Here is a 24,111-nt window from a genome sequence, read left to right on the forward strand (position 1 = left end):
TGTTTGGCTTTGACGGGGTTGAGCTGTGAAATAAATCTGTTTAGTAAAGTTATAGACAAGACAGCGATTAGTATTATTAGATGTTATTTGTAAGGCGTCAATAAGTTATGCAAGCTCCTTATACAGCAAAATTGCAAAACAGGATAACTGGTTAGGCTGAATTAGAGTAATGGTATCACATTCTTTTTAGGTAACATGGACCGTATTGTGTCGCAGGTCAGGCGGAGCATTGCTGTGGCCCTTACACAGTATCCACAGATTACGTGAGTCTAAAGTTTGGTGTTAAGGCCTTATATACAGTAGGGTCTTAATCATGAAGCCCTGACATGTCTAAGCAATGTCTATGATACTGTAAATCAGATCTGTTTTTAAAAATGTGTAGAACTCTTTCTACGAACCTAGAATGTGATACTGCTAATTATTTTTAAGGCTAAATTGTTAGTGTTGGAACCTATATTATTCCTGGTAACATCTCCTGTGCCTTAACAGCCTTGTTCTACAAAACCTACACAACAAAATCACATTTTTTGGTCTTAAGAGCATAGCTTGAAGCAGCATTATGCTGAATGGCTCTGCATCCCTGGCTTCCCCTAATATAAATCCAGGTGTTCCACACACATTGTAAGAGCATTTTGCATATATCTACCAAATATTCCAGGGATGTGCCTAAATTAGTTTTGTATTGTGTACTGCAGATTTAACTTTTATAAAAGCGTTACTAAGCCTGATACCTAATTTATAAAATATCTTCTGACATTCAAGGAAAGTAAGTGTAAAGTTCCTGTTCCATAGCAAAATGTAATATATCCCTACTGGTGAACCTAGCACACACCATTGTCTTCCTGTGGGCCTCCATTAAAAAAATACATTTATGACATTCCTATAATACCACTGTTTGGAATAATGGGAAGTCTGGTGAACAACATTCCAAAATGATTCTCTGCTTATTTCCTATATAGCTGGTATACAAGGGCAAGTGGGTTGCTATATCTTGACATGCCAATGGCTGTGTGCAAACTTATTTTTCTGTTTTATTTGTATGAAATATGTTAAAAGCTGTATGAAAAATTCCTTTTTAAAGAAACACCTTTGTGAGGAAATGCAGTCAAAATTGTCTAGTTTGAAAAGATGTGGCATTATTCTGTAAGTAAGGCTGGCCATACACCTAAGGATTTATTGTCCAATCTGGCTATTTGGAAGGAAATTCTGGTAATGTTTGGGAACAAATGACAATTGACCATTTGCTCCCAAACACTGAAAACCAGAAAAAAAAATGGTCAGCCAAATTGATTAAATTAATTTGATTTAACCAATTTGTCTGAACGACCGTTTTTGTCAGTTTTCCAGCATTTTGAAACAAATGGTCAATTGTCATTTGCCCCATACATTACCAGACTTTCCTTCCAAACTGCCAGACTAGACAATAAATCTGCCAGCGTTTACTTGGTTCTGCTTGTCAATATTGGCTTGTATTTTAAAAATGTGATTGAAGCAAAGGTTAGGTACCCACTTGGCCAACAGATCGGTCAGCAGCCCTGCAGACTGGCCAGCCAGTCTAGTGATTGGTAGGGTTCTTATGTTGGTGTAAATGCTAAAAATCAAGTCATTGTCATAGTGCCATGTACTGTATGTACAGCGCTGAGGAAGACGTTAGCACATAACAATATGCTGAATAATTACAGAAGAGCTGTGCTTTGATATTGCTGTTGAGCAATTTTAATGATGTCTTGCACATCATTTTAGGTATGCTATTACCGTATATGTATTGCGAATATGCCTTCTATGTTCCGATGTGTTAATTGCTCTCTTCAGTGAGGTTTATCTATGTGGTCATTCTGCCGGAGCCCAGCTCGCAGCCATGGCCCTTTGCACTGATTGGTCGGAATATGGGGTGACGCCAAACATTAATGGTCAGTGCTTGTAGGAACTACGAAGAGTGGTGATCTAATATTAACCTTTACCCCAATGTGAAGTATGCCCTAATGTGAGTAAGCTTTTACTAACATCTCACATGCATTTTTAATGTTTGAAGATTGATCCTTCTTATTAGTTTGATATGTGTTTAATTCTTAAATAATAAATGAAATCAATCATATCTTCTTTTTTTTCAATTCAATAGTTTTTATTGAGTTTTAAGGGTTGTACAAAACTTAACAATTCAAAACAAATAAACATTAACCATCAAAATTATCTGTTTGTGTGTAGGCCCATTATTTAGACATAGAACATTGAGTTGTGGTAACAAGTAGATCTCTGCAGAATGCCCCTTCACAACACATATCCAGTATCAATGACTGCTCAATAATAGTGTTAATCAAGATCAGGAAGGGCAAAGTATACCGAGATTTATAGACCACAATTGAAACAAGGAGATAGATAGATAGATAGATAGATAGATAGATAGATAGATAGATAGATAGATAGATAGATAGATAGATCTCTATCTGGCCAAGGGCAGTCAAGTATCTCCAAAAAATAAAAATAGGAAAAAACATCATATATAGGAAATCTGTATTTGATACATACTTTACGCATCCACATTTGAATATTATATATTATTAAATCCTATGATCTCAATTTTGTCAGCTTGCCGAGTAAGGAAACGCTAACCATTTACCCCATAAACTGAAGTACTTTCTTTCAGCAATCCTAGGAACGTATTCTTAAAAATAGGATTTTAGTACCCACCGGTAAATCCTTTTCTCTTAGTCGGTAGAGGATGCTGGGGACTCCAAAAGGACCAGGGGGTATAGACGGATCCGCAGGAGCTTGGTCACACTATAAAGACTTAAACTGGGTGTGAACTGGCTCCTCCCTCTATGCCCCTCCTCCAGACCTCAGTTAGAAAACTGTGCCCAGGAGAGATGGAGATTTCGAGGAAAGAATTTATTGTTATAACACAGTGAGTGTCATACCAGCTCACACCTCAAATACACCGTAGAACGTGGCATTCAGTAGAATACCAGCCAACGGCATGTACAAAACACAGCCACATGCTGAGAGAATATGTAACACAAACCGTGTGTTCACATAAGCAAAAATAAGACCCCGCATGTCATGGCATGAACAACGGTATCAACCGCCTGACAGAGAAAACACACCACCAGGGTGTAATCAAAAGCAATAACTGCAGACACAGTACGCACTGGGACGGGCGCCCAGCATCCTCTACGGACTAAGAGAAAAGGATTTACCGGTAGGTACTAAAATCCTATTTTGTCATATGTCCTAGAGGATGCTGGGGACTCCAAAAGGACCATGGGGTTTATACCAAAGCTCCAAAACGGGCGGGAGAGTGCGGACAACTCTGCAGCACCGAATGAGCAAACAAAAGGTCCCCAAAAATCAGGATATCAAACTTGTAGAGCATAGCAAAAGCGTTTGATCCCGACCAAGAATCCGCTCGGCAAAGTTAACCCACCGAGACTCCCCGGGCATCCGCCCAAGAAAAGCCCATCTTCCCAAAAGAATGGACCTCCACCGACTTCGGTGCCGGCAATCCAGCCGTAGAATGAACATGCCAAACCGCATCACAGATTCAGCGTGTAACTGACTGCAGAACGCAGTCTCCCAAACCATGCTAGGAACATACCAGACAGACAGAACTTCTGTTTCTCCAAACTGAGCCAAATTGGCGACCTACATACTCAAATCCCCGGCTAAATCGAGGAAATTTGAATCAGCCAATGCCTAAGTAACCACCGGCAACAAAATAGGCCAATTTCTGCTAAACCCAGAAACCACTCTTGGTAGAACTACCAACCGAGTACGCAATTCCTCTCTATCCACCTGAAAGATCAAACAAGGCTCTTGTGAGACAAAACCACTACTTCCGACCCCGCCTTGGGGACGTCAAAGCCAATAGCATGACCACTTTCCGAGAGCGAAATTTTGTAAAGAAACTTATTAGGCTTGCCTCCACACCGGCTTGTAAAGTATGGATAAGCACGACCTAGCTGAAAGTCTTCCATAGGAGCCTTCGTGGATACACACCGAGACATATAAGTACTCCAACTACGGTGGTAACGCTTTGTCGTTAGGTCTTTCCTAGCCTGAAGAATTGAGGAAACGACTTCACTGGGAACACCCGTTCGGCTTAGGATATGGCATTCAGTCGCCCCGCCGTCAGACGCAGACGCAGCCGCGGTAAGTCATGATACACGCCCTGATCTTGTTGTAACATTACCTCACGTAGAGGAAGAGGGCCTTACTCTTCTATGAATAAACCATGAAAAACTGTCTAGCCAACCCTCGGTGGCTAGACCAGATTCAAGAGGATACCAGAACCTTCAAACATCTTACGCTCACCACCGCCAGAAAAGTGAAAGCGGAGAGGCCATATAGACCGACTAAAAACACCCACGGTGTCACGAGGATGTCCACTGCTATATCTTGAGTGTCCCTTGACCTGGAACATTTTCCTTGAGGCCTCTCGTTGAGGCGAGACGCCAACATGTCCAATTGCGACACTTCCTCAAAGACTTGTCACATCTGGGAAAGCTTCACGATGATGAGTGAATTTTCTCCGGCTGGATATCGCGTCAGCAGAGGAAATCTATTTCCCCGTCGTTTACCTCCGGAACGAAGACTGCTAATATAGCATTTTCCAGACTTCCCCCTCAACTGCAAACTGTGCAACTTCTGCCATTGCCGCTTTGCTCCATGTTCCGCCATAGCGGCCTACCTACGCCACTGCTGACAAGTCGACTGGCAGAACTTTCACGGGCAGAACACGAAGAATACGTTCGTCGAAAAAAGCTCTTAATTCAAGAAAGCTTACAGCAGACAAGTTTTTCAACTTGACTTTATCCTCTGGAAATACGGCCTCTGCTCCCCAGCATCAGAGATCTGTATGCACGGACACCAGGATCCAAACCTGGATCCCGAACCTTCATTCCTCTAGAAGGAGAGAACCGAGCAGACACCACAGGAGCGTTGTCCTGGCCGTCTGGATTATATTCCGGTGCATGAGACCCAGACCACATTCCCAACTGGTCCCATGAAAACCACTCTCAAAAATAATTGACTCTACACTCTGGTAATAGACCTGCTCACCGAAAAAGGCCTCTTAGGCCGCACCCATCTGTTTTATTAACGGAACATATTGATGAGGTGTCACCTCAAAGCCGATCCAACTCTGGATCCTCAAACCTCTTTCCACAGGAAAATCACCGAACCTTAACCGGTCAGTATGTACTCTGAAACCCACTTTCGACATCTGCGTCGTTGGGAACAACAGCCAATCCCTGTGTCTAAGAACAGTCCGAGAGAAACAACGATTTGCACCTTTATACAGGGACAACCAGAGAATGTCCTGAACCTGACGCACCTCTGTATGGTGTCGCGTACTACCTCCCCTTCCAGAAGGGAACGGCAAGATCTATTAGAAAAACAGTAAGGAGAAACAACCGGAACTCAGAATGTCCCCCTTTAGATTCTATGAATAACTCACAGGTCCAAGTCTATTCCTGGACTAACTGAAACTTAGTAGACAAGTGGCCACCGGAGTGGAAACCCGCCAGATAGACTCAGCGACAAGTGGTGGATGTAGTGGAAACAGAAAACGACATCCACTTCTGCGAACCTAACAAGGCTGCAGAACACTTACCTTTTCACCTTCCACTGTCTGCACAGAAAAGGAAAAAGAACGGTATCGAACCGGTTAAAATGACTGCACCCCACAAAAGAGTGCGTCACCCACCGTCGTGAAGGAGGCTAACTCACGTAGTTAGACTTACCAGTGGAATCCGCCGAGATTGACTGAACAGAGGCCACACCAACAGCTGTACACCTCCCTCCAGCATCTCCCGGAGACATCGTCGGCAATTTTCCGGTCACACTTCCTGCTGTCACGTGGCAGCCTGCTGTAATGTTATCAGGTAGAATAAACATAGGCAAGCCTACCCACTCTGGGTAGGGTAATTGTGTCGGATGCCTACCCGAATACAACACTCTCTCAAGTGCATACAGTGCAAATAAGGTCACAATATAGAAATAAAATTTCACTTAGCTGCCTGTGTATGAACCTTTGCGACCGGGCTCTGCGTCGACCAGGAGTTGACAGTCATAATTTTCTCTCCGCGTTGTGAAGAGAATAATATTCAGACTCCTTGAGAGGATCGGAACCAACTCGCCACGGCCAATCTAGAGCTTAATCAACAGAGCGACCAGCACATAAGAATACCATTATTTCAGCATTCATTGATATACATCCTGCAATACACAATATAACACATATATCCAAAACATGCATATATAAACCCATATCTACATATATAAACATATAGACATAACCTATATGCAAGTGGATTGTCCCGACCAGCCAGGTCCCTAGAGACAGTAATGTGTTGTGAATGTGTATGATCATGTACTGACACGCCCCCGATGTGGATCTACCAGGAACGTTATGGTCGACAGAAAACTTAGTAAATGTCGACAGCAAGGAATAGTAAGCGGGCAAAAAATAATAATAATAAACTGGGAACCCCGAGAGGTCTGAGGGAAGCATACAAATACAAATCTGATAAGACTCCCCCCACAAACACCTATAAATATACATACATATATATAGGTACAAGGCAATAACAGCCTGACAATTTTTCACCCAGGAAATACTGTTGATGCCGACAGGGCATCCACAAACCACTGTGACCTCCCTAATGTGTTAACTGTTTTAAGCACACAAAAACCAACTTGGTAATACTTAATTTTCCGAATCAAGTACCGCCCTGCGTCGGCGCAGCCACCAGCTATCCCCACAACAGCTCGGGACTAAGCCCCCACACCCGTCGACACATGTCGACTAACCGATAGTGGGTCAACTAACAGGGAAACAGTGAATTTATGTATTACAACAAGGATTATGCATCCATTATCCAACATAATGCTATATGACACCCATATAGCATTAAAACACTGTGCCCCCCCTCCATCTTACTATACAGCAAGTCCTGGCGGGGATTTGAGGAAAATGGCGCCGACTCCGTTCTTAGGACTAAGCTCCGCCTCTTCCCAGCGCGCTCTCGCCCCTTAAGCGAAATATACAGTCTGGACACCTATATAGTGTAAATCCACTATATACATATACACAAAGCACTGCCATTCAGGGGCCCCCCCCTGCACCCAAGTAAAACGTTGGTGTGTGGGAGCACCGGTGCGGCGCACGACCGCCTTTATGCCCGACGGTATCGCGTGTGGCGCCGGGGACCAACTATAAACGATCTATGCAGCCCCGGCACCGCCAGTTTAAACCTCTTACTGCGTGTAATATGCTGCCCAGGGCGCTCCCCCCCAGTGCCCTGCACCCGTGGGAGCTGGCTGCGGGGAGGAATGGCGCGTATTGCGCTACAATGTGCTGACGGGGGTCCGGGCCATGGAGCCCCGGCACCACCAGACTGATCCATCTTACTATAAAACTCTAATATGCTGCCCAGGGCGCCTCCCCCCAGCGCCCTGCACCCGTGGGAGCTGGCTGCGGGGAGGAATGGCGCGCAGCGCTGTTATATGCTGGCGGGGGTATGAAACAAGTTCCCAGGCACCGATATGCTTTCATGCCAGCCTTAAGTAGAAAACAGTAATCTGTTGCCCAGAGCGCTCCCCCCCCCAGCGCCCTGCACCCTGTGAGTGCCGTTGGTGTGTGGGAGCATGGAGGGTAGCACGATCTGGTACCTCCGTTACTGAAGTCTTCTGCCGTCACTGATGTCTTTTGTTCTTCACATACTCACCCGGCTTCTTTCTTCAGGCTGCTGTGAGGGGATTGACGGCGTGGCTCCGGGAACAAGCAGCTAGGCGCACCAAGTGATCGAACCCTCTGGAGCTAATGGTGTCCAGTAGCCGAGAAGCAGAGCCTTTAAACTAAGAAGAAGTAGGTCCTGCTTCTCTCCCCTCACTCCCACGATGCAGAGAGCCTGTAGCCAGCAGGTCTACCTGAAAATAAAAAACCTGACAAAAAAGTATTTTAGAGAAACTCAGGAGAGCTCCCCTAGTGTGTGTCCCATCACTCCTGGGCACAAAGTCTAACTGAGGTCTGGAGGAGGGGCATAGAGGGAGGAGCCAGTTCACACCCAGTTTAAGTCTTTATAGTGTGCCCAAGCTCCTGCGGATCCGTCTATACCCCCTGGTCCTTTTGGAGTCCCCAGCATCCTCTAGGACGTATGAGAAATTGACCTTTTATTAATTCAATATAAAATTACTTGGTTATATCATGTTTCTAAGCAGCGAAATGTCTCATGTGCTGCCGTTTCGTTATCTAGGGATATCCAGTACTGTAATACTGGGGCTTCACCGGCAAGCCAAAGTCTGGCAATACAGGCCTTAACTAGAACACACAAATTCATTACATGGCATCTACCAGGAGTACCAAGAGTCTCCTCCTCCACAGCCAACGGAACACATACTGTGGGCGTGAAGACAAATTAATGGGATTCCAGTTCTCACCAAGACATTTATAACACCACTCCAAAATGTTGCTACAAGGGGGCATAGTCAAATCATGTGCCAAAAATTGGCATCCAGAGCTCCACACTTCGGACATTTTGTGGTGTGGCTACCACTAATATGAAACATTCTCACTGGGGTCATATATACTCTATGAATTATAAAATAAGAATTTACTCACCGGTAATTCTATTTCTCGTAGTCCGTAGTGGATGCTGGGCACTCCGTAAGGACCATGGGGAATAGCGGGCTCCGAAGGAGGCTGGGCACTCTAGAAAGATTTATGACTACCTGGTGTGCACTGGCTCCTCCCACTATGACCCTCCTCCAAGCCTCAGTTAGGACACTGTGCCCGGACGAGCAGACATAATAAGGAAGGATTTAGAATCCCGGGTAAGACTCTTACCAGCCACACCAATCACACCGTACAACTCGTGATACTATATCCAGTTTGACAGTATGAAAACAACTGAGCCTCTCAACAGATGGCTCAACAATAACCCTTTAGTTAACAATAACTATTTACAAGTATTGCAGACAATCCGCACTTGGGATGGGCGCCCAGCATCCACTACGGACTACGAGAAATAGAATTACCGGTGAGTAAATTCTTATTTTCTCTAACGTCCTAGTGGATGCTGGGAACTCCGTAAGGGCCATGGGGATTATACCAAAGCTCCCAAACGGGCGGGAGAGTGCGGATGACTCTGTAACACCGAATGAGAGAACTCCAGGTCCTCCTCAGCCAGGGTATCAAATTTGTAGAATTTTGCAAACGTGTTTGCCCCTGACCAAGTAGCTGCTCGGCAAAGTTGTAAAGCCGAGACCCCTCGGGCAGCCGCCCAAGATGAGCCCACCTTCCTTGTGGAATGGGCATTTACAGATTTTGGCTGTGGTATGCCTGCCACAGAATGTGCAAGCTGAATTGTACTACAAATCCAGCGAGCAATAGACTGCTTAGAAGCAGGAGCACCCAGCTTGTTGGGTGCATACAGGATAAACAGCGAGTCAGAGTTTTTGACTCCAGCCGTCCTGGAAACATATATTTTCAGGGCCCTGACAACGTCTAGCAACTTGGAGTCCTCCAATTCACTAGTAGCCGCCGGCACCACAATAGGCTGGTTCAGGTGAAACGCTGACACCACCTTAGGAAGAAATTGGGGACGAGTCCTCAATTCTGCGCTATCCATATGGAAAATCAGATAAGGGCTTTTACATGATAAAGCCGCCAATTCTGACACTCGCCTGGCTGAAGCCAAGGCCAATAACATGACCACTTTCCACGTGAGATATTTTAGATCCACGGTTTTTAGTGGCTCAAACCAATGTGATTTTAAGAAAAACTCAACACCACGTTGAGATCCCCAGGTGCCACAGGGGCACAAACGGGGGCTGAATATGCAGCACTCCTTTCACAATGTCTGAACTTCAGGTACTGAAGCTAATTCTTTTTGAAAGAAAAATCGACAGAGCCGAGATCTGTACTTTAATGGAGCCTAGACTCAGGCCCATATTCACTCCTGCTTGCAGGAAATGTAGAAATCGACCTAGTGGAAATTCCTCTGTTGGGGCCTTTTTGGCCTCGCACCATGCAACATATTTCCGCCACATGCGGTGATAATGCTTTGCCGTAACATCTTTCCTGGCTTTAATAAGCGCAGGAATGACTTCTTCCGGAATACCCTTTTCCTTCAGGATCCGGCGCTCAATCGCCATGCCGTCAAATGCAGCCGCGGTAAGTCTTGGAACAGACAGGGCCCCTGCTGAAGCAGGTCCTGTCTGAGCGGCAGAGGCCATGGGTCCTCTGATATCATTTCCTGAAGTTCCGGGTACCAAGCCCTTCTTGGCCAATCCGGAACCACGAGTATCGTTCTTACTCCTCGCCATCTTATTATTCTCAGTACCTTTGGTATGAGAGGCAGAGTAGGGAACACATAAACCGACTGGTACACCCACGGTGTCACTAGAGCGTCCACAGCTATCGCCTGAGGGTCCCTTGACCTGGCGCAATATCTCTTTAGCTTTTTGTTGAGGCGGGGCGCCATCATGTCCACCTGTGGCCTTTCCCAACGGTTTACCAACAGCAGGAAGACTTCTGGATGAAGTCCCCACTCTCCCGGGTGTAGGTCGTGTCTGCTGAGGAAGTCTGCTTCCCAGTTGTCCACTCCCGGAATGAACACTGCTGACAGTGCTAGTACGTGATTTTCCGCCCATCGGAGAATCCTTGTGGCTTCTGCCATTGCCATCCTGCTTCTTGTGCCGCCCTGTCGGGTCACATGGGCGACTGCCGTGATGTTGTCTGACTGTATCAGTACCGGCTGGTTTTGAAGCAGGGGTCTTGCCTGACTTAGGGCATTGTAAATGGCCCTCAGTTCCAGAATTTATATGTAGGGAAGTCTCCTGACTTGACCATAGGCCCTGGAAGTTTCTTCCCTGTGTGACTGCTCCCCAGCCTTGAAGGCTGGCATCCGTGGTCACCAGGACCCAGTCCTGTATGCCGAAACTGCGGCCCACTAGAAGATGAGCACCCTGCATCCACCACAGTAGAGACACCCTGGTCCTTGGAGACAGGGTTATCATTTGATGCATTTGAAGATGCGATCCCGACCAATTATCTAAGAGGTCTCACTGGAAGGTCCTCGCATGGAACCTGCCGAAATGGAATTGCTTCGTATGAAGCCACCATTTTTCCCAGGACTCGTGTGCAACGATGCACCGATACCCTTTTTGGTTTTAGGAGGTCTCTGACTAGAGATGACAGCTCCTTGGCTTTCTCCTGCGGGAGAAACACTTTTTTCTGTTCTGTGTCCAAAATCATCCCCAGGAACAGTAAGCGAGTGGAAGGAACCAGCTGTGACTTTGGAATGTTCAGAATCCAGCCATGCTGTTGTAGCACCTCCTGAGATAGTGCTACTCCGACCAGTAACTGCTCCCTGGACCTTGCCTTTATAAGGAGATCGTCCAAGTATGGAATAAATAAAAACTACCTTTTTTTTTTTTTGAAGGAGTATCATCATTTCTGCCATTACCTTGGTAAACACCCTCGGTGCCGTGGACAGTCCAAACGGTTGTCTGGAATTGGTAATGGCAATCCTGTACCACAATCTGAGGTACTCCTGGTGAGGAAGGTAAATAGGGACATGCAGGTAAGCATCCTTGATGTCCAGGGATACCATGTAATCCCCCTCGTCCAGGCTTGCAATAACCGCCCTGAGCGATTTCATCTTGAACTTTGTTATGTAAGTGTTCAAGGATTTCCATTTTAAAATGGGTCTCACCGAACCGGCTGGTTTCGGTACCACAAACAGTGTGGAATAGTAACCCCGTCCTTGTTGAAGTAGGGGCACCTTGACTATCACCTGCTGGGAATACAGCTTGTGAATTGCCTCTAGCACAGCCTCCCTGCCTGAGGGAGTTGTCGGCAAGGCAGATTTGAGTAAACGGCGGGGGGGAGACGCCTCGACTTCCAACTTGTACCCCTGAGATACTGCTTGAAGGATCCAGGGATCCACCTGTGAGCGAGCCCACTGATTGCTGAAATTTTTGAGGCGGCCCCCCACCGTACCTGGCTACGCCTGTGGAGCCCCCGCGTCAAGCGGTGGACTCAGAGGAAACAGGGGAAGAATTTTGATTCTGGGAACTGGCTGCTGGTGCAGCTTTTTCCCTCTTCCCTCGTTTGACCCGCCTGCTTTTTTGAAGCCGAAAGGACTGTACCTGATAATACAGTGCGTTTCTTAGGCTGTGAGGAAACCCGAGGTAAAATATTTTCATCCCAGCTGTTGCTGTGGATACGAGGTCCCAGAGACCATCCCCAACCAATTCCTCACCCTTATAAGGCTCTATGTGCCTTTTAAAGTCAGCATCACCTGTCCAGTGTCGGGTCTCCAATACCCTCCTGACAGAATGGACATTGCAATAATTTAGGATGCCAGCCGGCAAAATATTCCTCTGTGCATCCCTCATATATAAGACGACGTCTTATGTTCGCAAAATAGTATCCCTGTTTGAAAGGGGTACAGACCACGCTGCAGGAGTCTGCAGGTCTCAGTCTAGTACCTGAGTGTGTAATTACAGACTTCAGGATAGCCTCCTGCTATTTATCAGCAGGTACCTTCAAAGTGGCCGTATCCTAAGACGGCAGTGCCACCTTGACAAACGTGTGAGTGCCTTATCCACCCTAGGGGATATCTCCCAGCGTAACTTATCCTCTGGCGGGAAAGGGTACGCCATCAGTAACTTGTTAGAAATTACCAGTTTCTTATCGGGGAAACCCACGCTTTTTCACACTTCATTCACTCATTTGATGGGGGAACAAAACACTGCCTGCTTTTTCTCCCCACACATAAAACCCTTTGTTTTTAGTGGTACTTGGGTTAATGTCAGAAATGTGTAACACATTTTATATTGCCGGGATCATGTAACGGATGTTCCTAGTGGATTGAGTTGACACTGTCGGTTAATACCTTCCACCTATCCATCCACTCTGGTGTCGGCCCCCAGGGGCGACATCCCATTTATCGGCATCTGCTCCGCCTCCACATAAGTCTCCTCATCAAACATGTCGACACAGCCGTACCGACACACCGCACACACACAAGGAATGCTCCAATGAGGACAGGACCCACAAAAGCCCTTTGGGGGGACAGAGTGACTTTTTCGCGGACTTTTCTCCCGCATTTTTATGGAATCTGGCAGGGGTTAATATACATCCATATAGCCCTGGGGGTTATATGTGATGTATTTTTGCCAGCCAAGGTGTTTATATTGCTGCTCAGGGCGCCCCCCCCCCAGCGCCCTGCACCCTCAGTGACCGGAGTGTGTGGTGTGCATGAGGAGCAATGGCGCACAGCTGCAGTGCTGTGCGCTACCTTGGTGAAGACTGATGTCTTCTGCCGCCGTTTTTCCGGACCTCTTCTTGCTTCTGGCTCTGTAAGGGGGACGGCGGCGCGGCTCCGGGACCGAACACCAAGGACTGGGCCTGCGGTCGATCCCTCTGGAGCTAATGGTGTCCAGTAGCCTAAGAAGCCCAATCCGGCTGCAAGCAGGCAAGTTCGCTTCTTCTCCCCTTAGTCCCTCGCTGCAGTGAGCCTGTTGCCAGCAGGTCTCACTGAAAATAAAAAACCTAAATCTATACTTTCTTTCTAAGGGCTCAGGAGAGCCCCTAGTGTGCATCCAACCTCGGCCGGGCACAAGATCTAACTGAGGCTTGGAGGAGGGTCATAGTGGGAGGAGCCAGTGCACACCAGGTAGTCAAATCTTTCTAGAGTGCCCAGCCTCCTTCGGAGCCCGCTATTCCCCATGGTCCTTACGGAGTGCCCAGCATCCACTAGGACGTTAGAGAAATAATTGTATTTGCTGGTATCTAATGGTGGTAGTGGAAATCGAGGTGATCCTAAGGCGCATGCCCAGACCTCATCCGTAATTGGGCCCAAATCTGATTCCCATTTACTATGAAATCATATCTTTAATAGACTGAAGCACCCCTTGAACCTATCTGTACCTATGGGGTACACATCCCACCACAGATTGAGAATATGAGGTCTAGAATTAGGCTTTGTTTTGATTCTCTTGCTTCTCTATCTTCCTTATAGGAGCAATATTGGTCAGCGGAGTGTATGACCTACATCCTATCACACATACATATGTCAATGATGCCATAAAGATGTCAGAGTAAGTCTTGCTGCTCTCAGCACATTTTACAATAAAAGTGAGTGTTAATATCCTAGTGCAGAGGTTCCTAAATGCAGTGCACAAGGCACCCTAATGGTCTAGGTTTTAAAGATATCCATGGCTCAGCACAGATGGCTAATAAAGTCCCCTGTGACCAAGCATGGATATAACTAAAGCCAGGACCAGTGTCGGACTGGGGCATGAAGGGTCCACCGGGGGGATGCAGTGGTAGAGGCCCATGTTTAGGGGTGTGGTCCGTCTCCAGAGGGGGTGTGGCCAGCTGATGCAAAGGCTTGGTTAACCATTAAGAGAGTGCATGGGCTGGGCACCTTGATAAGTATATATAATAAATACTGCAGGTACATCATGATAATGTACCAGATTAATAACGGCAATGCAGTGTAAAGAATATGCCACAGGCCTGTGCAGTATAATGTAACATATGAATAATGTACTGTATAATTCAAGTGCACAGTCTGGAACATGATGCCTAGAGGAGGAGGTGGGGCCACAGGCAGTGGGGCCCACCGGGGGTTTCCCCTGTGGGACAGTCCGACCCTGGCCCGGTCTGTTATGGTGCCTTGAGGACCGTGTTTGGGTACCTCTGTCATAGTGCAGAGCCTTCCCTTCACTGCTGAGGGTTTCATAATCCCTGTGTTGTGACCATTTTCAGTCTTTGTCCTCATCACATTATATCATTAATAACACTCTTTTGTTTGCAGGACTCACACAGAGGCGAGCTCTACAATGTCTAATACATGTGGCCATAATCGTCTAAATTATTCAAAATGCTTGTCTAAAGTTACTGTAGATGATGTTATTATACGCTGACATATTGCAGACTATACAATATCACTAACCACACCTCTGGATACCTATAAAAGATAGATAGATAGAGATATATATATATATATATATATATATATATATATATATATATATATATATACACACACACACACACACACACACATACATACATACAAACATATACAGGTTGAGTATCCCTTATCCAAAATGCTTGGGACCGGAGGTATTTTGGATATCGTATTTTTCCGTATTTTGGAATAATTGCATACCATAATGAGATATCATGGCGATGGGACCTAAATCTAAGCACAGAATACATTTATGTTTCATATACACCTTATACACACAGCCTGCAGGTCATTTTAGCCAATATTTTTAATAACTTTGTGCATTAAACAAAGTGTGTGTACACTCACACAATTCATGTATGTTTCATATACACACAGCCTGAAGGTCATTTAATACAATATTTTTAATAACTTTGTGTAATAAACAAAGTTTGTGTACATTGAGCCATCAGAAAACAAAGGTTCCACTATCTCACGTTCACTCAGAAAATTCCATATTTCGGAATATTTGGATATGGGATACTCAACATGTATGTATGTATATAGGGAGCTGTAGCTGGTTTGGTCTGAGGACCCCAGAGGAATCGTGAGATACTAACAATTTTATTGCTGGATTGCCAACTATGCTTGAACTATGCTTGCATTGCACATTGTCTTTTAAAGCATTAAAATAACTTATCAGTTAAAGGAGTGCTGGTCTGGTCTGCTACATAAGCCCCTGCTGGAGCCTCATGGTGTGGACGATTGGATATGCTACTATTTGACCTGGCACCCGATATTTTGTGACTTGCTGAAGTGCGGTTTTCATCGTTATATATATATATATATATATATATATATATATATATAGTAACACTGTAAGGGAACAAGGTGCCTTTTCCTGGGGTAAATGGCAGCAAGCAGCAGCTGAGAAATCATACAAGTCCAGTTTGTGGTGCAACTGGCCACTACCAGTTTTATTTAAGCAGAAAATAAAACAAACATCAAAAGAAAATACCTTGCCTGTCCGGCACTAACTAAACACAAAACATTCCTAAATATCTCTAAACAAAAAACACAGAGTTCTCCAGTAAACACTGTATAGCTCACTTGCATAAGGAAGCATGTTTCTCCCCAGACGAGATTTGCTGCAGTCTTCGCAGGTAGTCTGCACACACTGATCAGGCCATCAGCCCTATAACACTCTTACACAGCTGAAATCCTGATTAGCCTTCTGTGAGGCCAAAGACCCAAACTGGGCCCAACGTCTGGAACTTGCCCTATCTCTCTTTCAGGGCCCTTATCCAGCTTTTCCAATAAACTGAAATGGTTCTGACAAAACAAAAGCATTTTCCTAGAAGTTTTCATTTTCTAAAACATGTAAGACAAGAACCTGGGACAAACATACCTGCCCTCAAACACTATTCCAGCGTTATTGTCACAATAAATATATATATATATATATATATATATATATATATACATATATATATATATATGTGTCAATCAATGATACAGAGAAATACACCTAGATTAATGACTCGGTTACTAACTACATCTCTGTGCACTACACATATGTATACAGTACACACACATATAAATCCAAAGTATAGAAATGTGACTGTCTACACATGAACCCAGACTCACAAGAGGCCCTCTTAGCTGTCAAACACCTAAATGGCCGGGGAGAATAACCACAACCCTGGGCAACTACTATGGGCTATCTAACATGCCAATCAATATTGTGAACATGCAATTGGCTACACATATTGAAACCTACACTAGGGGGAATTCAATTGCTTTTTGCTGGCTGCCACTAGATGGCGCCCAATGGTAGCAATTCAGTTGTTCTGCTGTTCAGGTGCCCATAACCCACGGAGGACACATTTTTTCTCGCAGCCTCCTGAAGAGCGAGTAAAAATGTGTGCAAACATTAGACGGGTGGCTAAACCCAGAGCTATCAGCAGCGTAAAATGCTAATGGATGTCTGATCAGAGCAACAATTGAATAGCTCTGACAGACTCCTATTACTATAGACGGCTGGCAGGGGGCGTGCGCAACATTAGAATCGGCCCCTAAAAGGCGGTATTCAATTGTTTAAACTGCCGGCAGCCAGTAGATGGTGCCCAATGGAGCTATTCATGTTGGCGCCGGCATTTCAGCTTGCAACCTCTGGGGGGTGGCAAGCCGAAATTAGCAAACAGTGACCCGTTTGAGTGCTCAAACTGGACTTTTCATGTCACGCCTTCTCTGTGCACGATTAGCATGATAAAAGAAACAATTGAATATTGCCATCCCCCCCCCTTCCCCCTTATATGCTGTCACTTTAGAAAGGAAATTGTGAGCGATAAACAACTGAATACCGCCCATAGTGTCTACAACCAGTTTGACATGTATAACTCACAACAAGTTTTATTACTCACTGACGAATGAGCACCTATAGTATGATTGGAACAATTGTGGTAGGGACGTGCGGTGAGGTACATTGCTGGGGAGGCACTGACTAGTACCAGATCCAGATTTACTCACACTATATGAGGCCAAGGGTTCATGTGGGCATTATACACAGGTGCAGCAGTATATACTGCTGGAAATTTGGTGAGTTTTGATAAGAGATGTGCAGAAAAGATAGGCTAGTCAAACCTCTAGCTTATACGTTAGTAGGAAAGGAAAGGCTTTGCCTCACCTGGCTCACCCCGCCGCATGTCACTGAATTGTGGAATTAGAGGCACATCAAAAAAGTAAAATTACAGGCTAGATGATACTAGGGATGGCCACCGATGGTGGCTCTGCCAACGATGATAAGTGTATGCAGTGGCGGAACAAGCAAGCGGTGGGCCCAGGTGCAACAAAATGCTTTGAGCCCCCCCCCATTCCATCCAAGTCCACCCCATGGGCAGTGCGCGCCGTAGGCGCGCGCAAAAATACATAGTGGCGTGGCTTCGTGGGGAAGGGGTGTGTCCACAAAATAATACCAATTCATAAAACGGTGCACAGTAGTCTCCATTCTTCAAATTACGCCGCACAGTAGCACCACTACACCAGGTAGAGACCCTTTTACTCCTTACAGCGAACAGATTCCCCTTTTTACACATAACGGCAGACAGCGTGCACTTTTTACACATAACGGCAGACAGCGTGCCCTCGTTACACATAGCGGCAGACAGCATACACTTTTTACACAATGGCAGACAGCGTGCCCTCGTTACACATAGCGGCAGCCAGCGTGCCCTCGTTACACATAGCGGCAGACAGCGTGCACTTTTTACACATTACGGCAGACAGCGTCCCCATTTTACATATTACGGCAGACAGCGTCCCCATTTTACACATTACGGCAGACACCATACACTTTTACACATAACGGCAGATAGCGTGCCCTTTTTACACATTACGGCAGGCAGATTCTACCTTTTTACACATAGCGGCAGGCAGATTCCCCATTTTTATACATAGCGGCAGGCAGATTCCCCATTTTTATACATAGCGGCAGGCAGATTCCCCATTTTTATACATAGCGGCAGGCAGATTCCCCATTTTTACACATTGCGGCAGGCAGATTCCCCATTTTTACATTGCGGCAGGCAGATTCCCCATTTTTACATTGCGGCAGGCAGATTCCCCATTTTTATACATAGCGGCAGGCAGTCCCCCCTTTTTACACATTGCGGCAGGCAGTCCCAACAGAGAAAGAAAGAAAGAAAGAAAGAAAGAAAGAAAGAAAGAAAGAAAGAAAGAAAGAAAGAAAGAAAGAAAGAAAGAAAGAAAGAAAGAAAGAAAGAAAGAAAGAAAGAAGAATTATACTTACCCTCTCTGTTGGCTCAGGCTCCTCGGTGCAGCTTCCCGGGCAGTAGAGAATGAGGAGGAGGGAGGTGAATGAGGGAACCGCAGCAGCGCTTTGTTACTGGTGGAGGCGCTGCTGCCCCTCTGCTTCCCTATAGGCTGTTCTCAGAGACAGCCTATAGTGAAGCAGAGGAGCAGCAGCAGCAGCGCCTCCACCAGTAACAAAGCGCTGCTGCGGCTCTCTCCTTCACTGAGACTGTGACCTGTTTGTATATGAGGGAGGGAGGGACGGACCCTCCTCCCTCCTTCGTGTGCGGGTGGCCAGCCGCCAGAATCGTTCCTTATGACGGGCGGGTCACGGGAGCGCTGGTGTGCGGCTGCGGCATGACATACAATGAGTCATTGTGACTCATTCATGTAATGCCGGCCGGCGGCTGTGGGCCCTTGAGTGCGGCGGGGCCCCAGTGCAATGCACTGCCTGCCCCGCCAGTAGTTCCGCCCCTGAGTGTATGCCATCAACAAGCAACAATCAATTGTGAGCCATCGATGGATAGGCTATACACATGTGCAGATGACAACCAAACACATGCATAGAAATAAATACCTTATCGTTCTGGCTTCAGTAGTATACTGTGCGCCGGGATCCCGTCAGTCGGCATACTGAAGACCACCCCAATACAATATGTACTAAGGGTCCCCCCTCTTTATAATGTGGTTGCCCATGAACTATAGGATTGAAAGTTGAGGGAGATCTTCCCCCAGCCTAGGGCCATCTTAACAGCATTATAGGTCCTGGACAAACCAATGAACTGGGACCCCTACACACCCATTCACAGGAACCAATAAAAAAAATTATACCATGCAGCTCCTGCACCGTCCCTCCACATGCTTCCATGCAGAGAATGGTTGTCAGCACTGTTGACAGCCAATCACTGTCTTGCTGCAGAGTGGGAGGCAGGTAGAGAATGCTACCTTGCTGCTATGATTGTGTGATCACCACCCGCTCCTGCTCGGAGGCCCCTAGAATTATGGACACTGGGCAGCTACCCAGTGTGTCTAATGTTAAGATGGCCCTGCCCCAACCTTGGTCTAATGATGAGGTATAGGTACTGTACATTACTATTATTTCCTTCCGGCCCTTGGAGCGGTTTTACGGTATATGTAGAGAACGAGTCCTACTTTTCCTCTGTAGCAAAGGAGCTAAAGGTCTCAAGGTAATTAATGTTACAGCTGTCAAGGTCGAAAAATATTGTAATGCATGCCCCATGGACTAACCCCATGCACATGCCCGCTGCTCGTGCACTCAGTCCTCCGTGAGTGCACATATCCGCAACTTGCGTAGGATCTCTCCGGCGATCATGCGCGTGATATGGGTATTTACGGCGGAGTTTGTGAGCGCGTAGAGGGTTATTAGAACATTACATATTTAACCCAAATAGTGCACATTGTACACATAGCCCCCTGCACCACATCAGAAAGAAATAGCTGTTTAAAATGATAACAGAACAAAGGGATTCACCTTTACAGGATAGGAGGGGGCAGAACAAGGTTACAAGGTGGTGTTTGGTATCCAGTTGTAGGGTATTTTAAGGGAAACATTCTGGTGTTGGTTTGAGAAAGATCGCTTGTTCCTGCGTATAGTTATGTGCAAAAGTAGAATATGAACATTGGCTGTGTTTACTGTGTATTGTGTATGCGGGGGGAGTCCAGAGGAGACCACCCACAGGGGCAGTTGGGGAGGGACATCGCCCACCTATTCAAATCCACCTATGACCTCTCCTGTAATGTAAATGACCATCCCTGTGTCCAATGGACAAAGAGATTACAGTATCCATTGTGTTATGTTTTGGATGAAGTGAATAAAGAGAGCCTACAGCAGGCTTAGTCAGACAGAAGGCTCATAACGCTATCTATCAGATGGCGGAGGACCAGATCTAGGTTGCGCTTGCGAATATTCTCACGTACGTACATTCTCTGTAGCCATTATTCTGTTTAGATTTACTTGTTAGTCTGTAGTGTATACATTGTATTGTTTTATCATTTGGAATCAATCCACGGAGGCCTTAGAACCCTGTGGTTTCAACTACAAACGGTGTTGTGTTTTCACTTTCCTGCCTGGGCTTTAAAGTAGATTAACCTGTTTAAGGTGTATAAGCATTGTTAAGGTGTACGGACTGCGGGTACTTTGTATCGCCGGTGCTACTTAAGGTTTAAAGGTATAACATCATTACAGTACTTTACTATTAAGGGTTTAAAGTGTAAGCATATCATCACATTGTGTCATTAACAAGGTTTTAAGGTGTATTAATTGTGTGTGCGCACGCTGTGTGTGCTTTGTACCCACAGTGCGGCGTTTGTACGCTGAGTGCGTACACGGTACGGGACTCTGTGCGCAAATAGCGTACGAAGTACGTAGCGTGATCTAGCGACCGCAGCAGCTCCATGGTAAAGGTGTGTTTAAAGGTATAGCTTTATGGTTTAAGATAATATCGACATTATTACAGCCAAACTGGGCCCATGCCTAATGCAGTGCTGATCAGGAGACAGAATGGAAATGGTTTTATGTTGATTTTATTTACTTTTTCTTTAGGTTTCTTCACTTATTCTGTGTTTGCTATTTTGTCCTGCCTGAAAGGACTGTTACGGCCAATGTATGATGTTGTGATTTGATAATTCAATTGAAATGTCCTCAGGTTGGCCTGTTTGGTCACACACAGAAAGACAGGTCTTGGAATTCTGATTATTTAACAAAAGGGTCAAATGATGACAGTTTAAGATTTACCATGCTGTCTGATTGGCCCATGACACACTTTGGTTTATTACAGTACTGACCAGATTCAATGCACCTTTCAGTCAGAATTTGGTAGAATAGTGTGATCACCTGTCTTCCACTTGTGTTATGCCAATATGGTCTGCTGTATGGCAAGCCAATGAAACACTAATAAATGGGAGACAAATGGCTGTTATGTTTGTATGATTTCGCAGGGAGGTGGCCGCAAGGAACAGCCCCATACAATGTCTTACACAGATAAAGAGCCATGCAGAAGCCTGTCACATACTCATTGTAGTAGCAGAGCATGATTCTCCAGAGTTTCACAGACAATCGCAGGACTTTTTCCAGGTAATTTTCATATGCATCCTGTAGCATCTTCCAGGTACATTTTGATCTGTTTCCAGCTACTTATTTGTCTGTGGTAGGACTCATGTGTATTAACGTTTTTCAAGGCCAGTCCCAGTGTTGCCAATGGAAATGCCTGAACTGTGGTAATTATTTCCAGGATTAGCTCCTGATGCACTAGAAGAAACACACTCCGCCTGTTACTGAGTTGAATTTACGTCAGCTTGTGTCGTGTAAATGACACAAACTTGTACAGTGCATGATATAAAAAAGGCAACACACATAAGCGCAAGTGCAGAGTTGTTGACATGTGTCCCATTACGAAAACAGATAGCTGTTTGCCAAGCACCTCTAAAATAGACTAGAGTAATGATAGATGTTAAATAATAATTACCCTGATAGTTTGCGCGGCCGTGAACACTAAGTGGGTGTCAGATAATTTATAATTTAACCTAGAAACGGCTGCGCAATATACCAGGGAAGGAAAGAAAGAGAGCCGACGTGTATAAGAATAAATGTAATTACCATAAATACTCAATAGAATGAGCAATTTTAAAATTAATAACAGCAGACTGTATTAATGAACACACCTTAATTAATGCATGTGCAACAGGTATCACAGTTATTAAAATAACTTGTCCTAGTAGCTGAATAAATGTCCGCAATCACTGAAAGGAAAATTCCACTTATATGTCAACTTAGGAGCAATGTGTATCAGAGCGGTTCCAAGCGTAGCACAAAATTAGCGTCACCAGGCTGGGTGGAAAAAAATATATTGAGTACCTCTCCTGTGGGCTGGTCCACAACCGGGCGTCCCCGGTTAAAAGTCCTGCAATGCCCACTTACGCTGAGCAGCGAGAGGTTGATGCGGCCGGCGGGCTGATGTGATGAGTGGCTGCCGCGTGTTGGTTGAAGCGGCTATCGGAAGTGTGCAGAGCGGTACACAAGCACGTTCGATCACTGCGGTCAGCTTCCGTTGCAGATACCTGCACCAAGGTGTGTTGAGGAGGTGGGATACTAACGCGTTTCGTCACGTATCACATGACTTTATCAAAGGTATATTCCTGCCTCAGAGCTGGTCGGTATTTAAAGCCAAATGGCCTAAAGATTCACAGATGTAGATGATCAGTGGTTAAAAAAACATTGTATTTAAAAGCAGTTACATAAAAAAACACACGTCGGCTCACAAACCAGAAATACCTAGTATATATAGCAATGTAATTAACGGTCTATTAGAAAGATTTAGCTGAAAAATACATACTTTAGTCTATTCAGTAATAAATACTCATTATATCAACGTAAAAGAGAGAGCTTGAACATAGAATAAATATTAAGGATTAGTAGCCCATGTAGTTTTTCGCTCTAAGTATAGGCTAAATGGCAAAAATAGATCATTAGAGCATACAGGAATGACTATAAATAAATGTATTTTCGACAAAAATCAATATATATTAAAAACGGAGCAATATCTGAGTTAGCTAGGAGGAATCCATATATACCCACATATGCACTAGTATTGCTGCACATGTGCATGTAAATACATGCACGAACATAGAACCACTTTAATGATAATTATTATATAGAAGGGAAAAAGGAAAAAACACATATTGAGTCAAGCCGGGATCTGAACCCAGGTCCTTGTCTGTAGAAGATCAGGGACCTAACCTTGTGAGCCACTGAGCTGTTTGCCAAGATCTGGGCACATCTAAAAATATATGAGATGAAACACTAGATCCGGTAATTAAAGGGAGACAACAGATGGCTAATTATAATAAAAAGAGACACTGTTCTGAACATACCACAGAAAGAAACTTATCCAATAACTAATTTTAAATACATATTAACTATATCGAAAAAAGGGATACAGAGAAAACATCTCAAACTAAGGGGGTAATTTCAAGTTGATCGCAGCAGGACATTTTTTTAGCAGTTGGGCAAAACCATGTGCACTGCAGGGGAGGCAGATATAACATGTGCAGAGAGAGTTAGATTTGGGTGTGGTGTGTTCAATCTGCAATCCAAATTGCAGTGTAAAAATAAAGCAGCCAGTATTTACCCTGCACAGAAACAAAATAACCCACCCAAATCTAACTCTCTCCGCACAGGTTATATCTGCCTCCCCTGCAGTGCACATGGTTTTGCCCAACTGCTAAAATATTTCCTGCTGCGATCAACTTGGAATTACCCCCAAAATATCAGAAAATAGTAATATGAACAGAATCATTATATCATCAGTGTCAGAGTCTG

General features: G+C 45.2%; 1 protein-coding gene across 2 annotated transcripts in view; it reads left to right on the plus strand.

Moving 5' to 3' along the window:
* Window positions 1-24,111, plus strand: part of AFMID (arylformamidase) — a 156,677-nt gene that overhangs the window by 97,422 nt on the left and 35,144 nt on the right. For both annotated transcript variants that reach the window (XM_063961299.1, XM_063961301.1), the window contains 4 exons: window positions 191-263; window positions 1,813-1,910; window positions 14,028-14,106; window positions 21,732-21,867. In XM_063961299.1, coding sequence (XP_063817369.1) covers window positions 191-263; window positions 1,813-1,910; window positions 14,028-14,106; window positions 21,732-21,867 — 386 coding nt within the window. The remainder of the gene's footprint in view (window positions 1-190; window positions 264-1,812; window positions 1,911-14,027; window positions 14,107-21,731; window positions 21,868-24,111) is intronic.

The sequence above is a fragment of the Pseudophryne corroboree genome, chromosome 3 (genome assembly GCF_028390025.1).
Source record: "Pseudophryne corroboree isolate aPseCor3 chromosome 3, aPseCor3.hap2, whole genome shotgun sequence".
In the NCBI taxonomy this organism is placed as follows: domain Eukaryota; kingdom Metazoa; phylum Chordata; class Amphibia; order Anura; family Myobatrachidae; genus Pseudophryne; species Pseudophryne corroboree.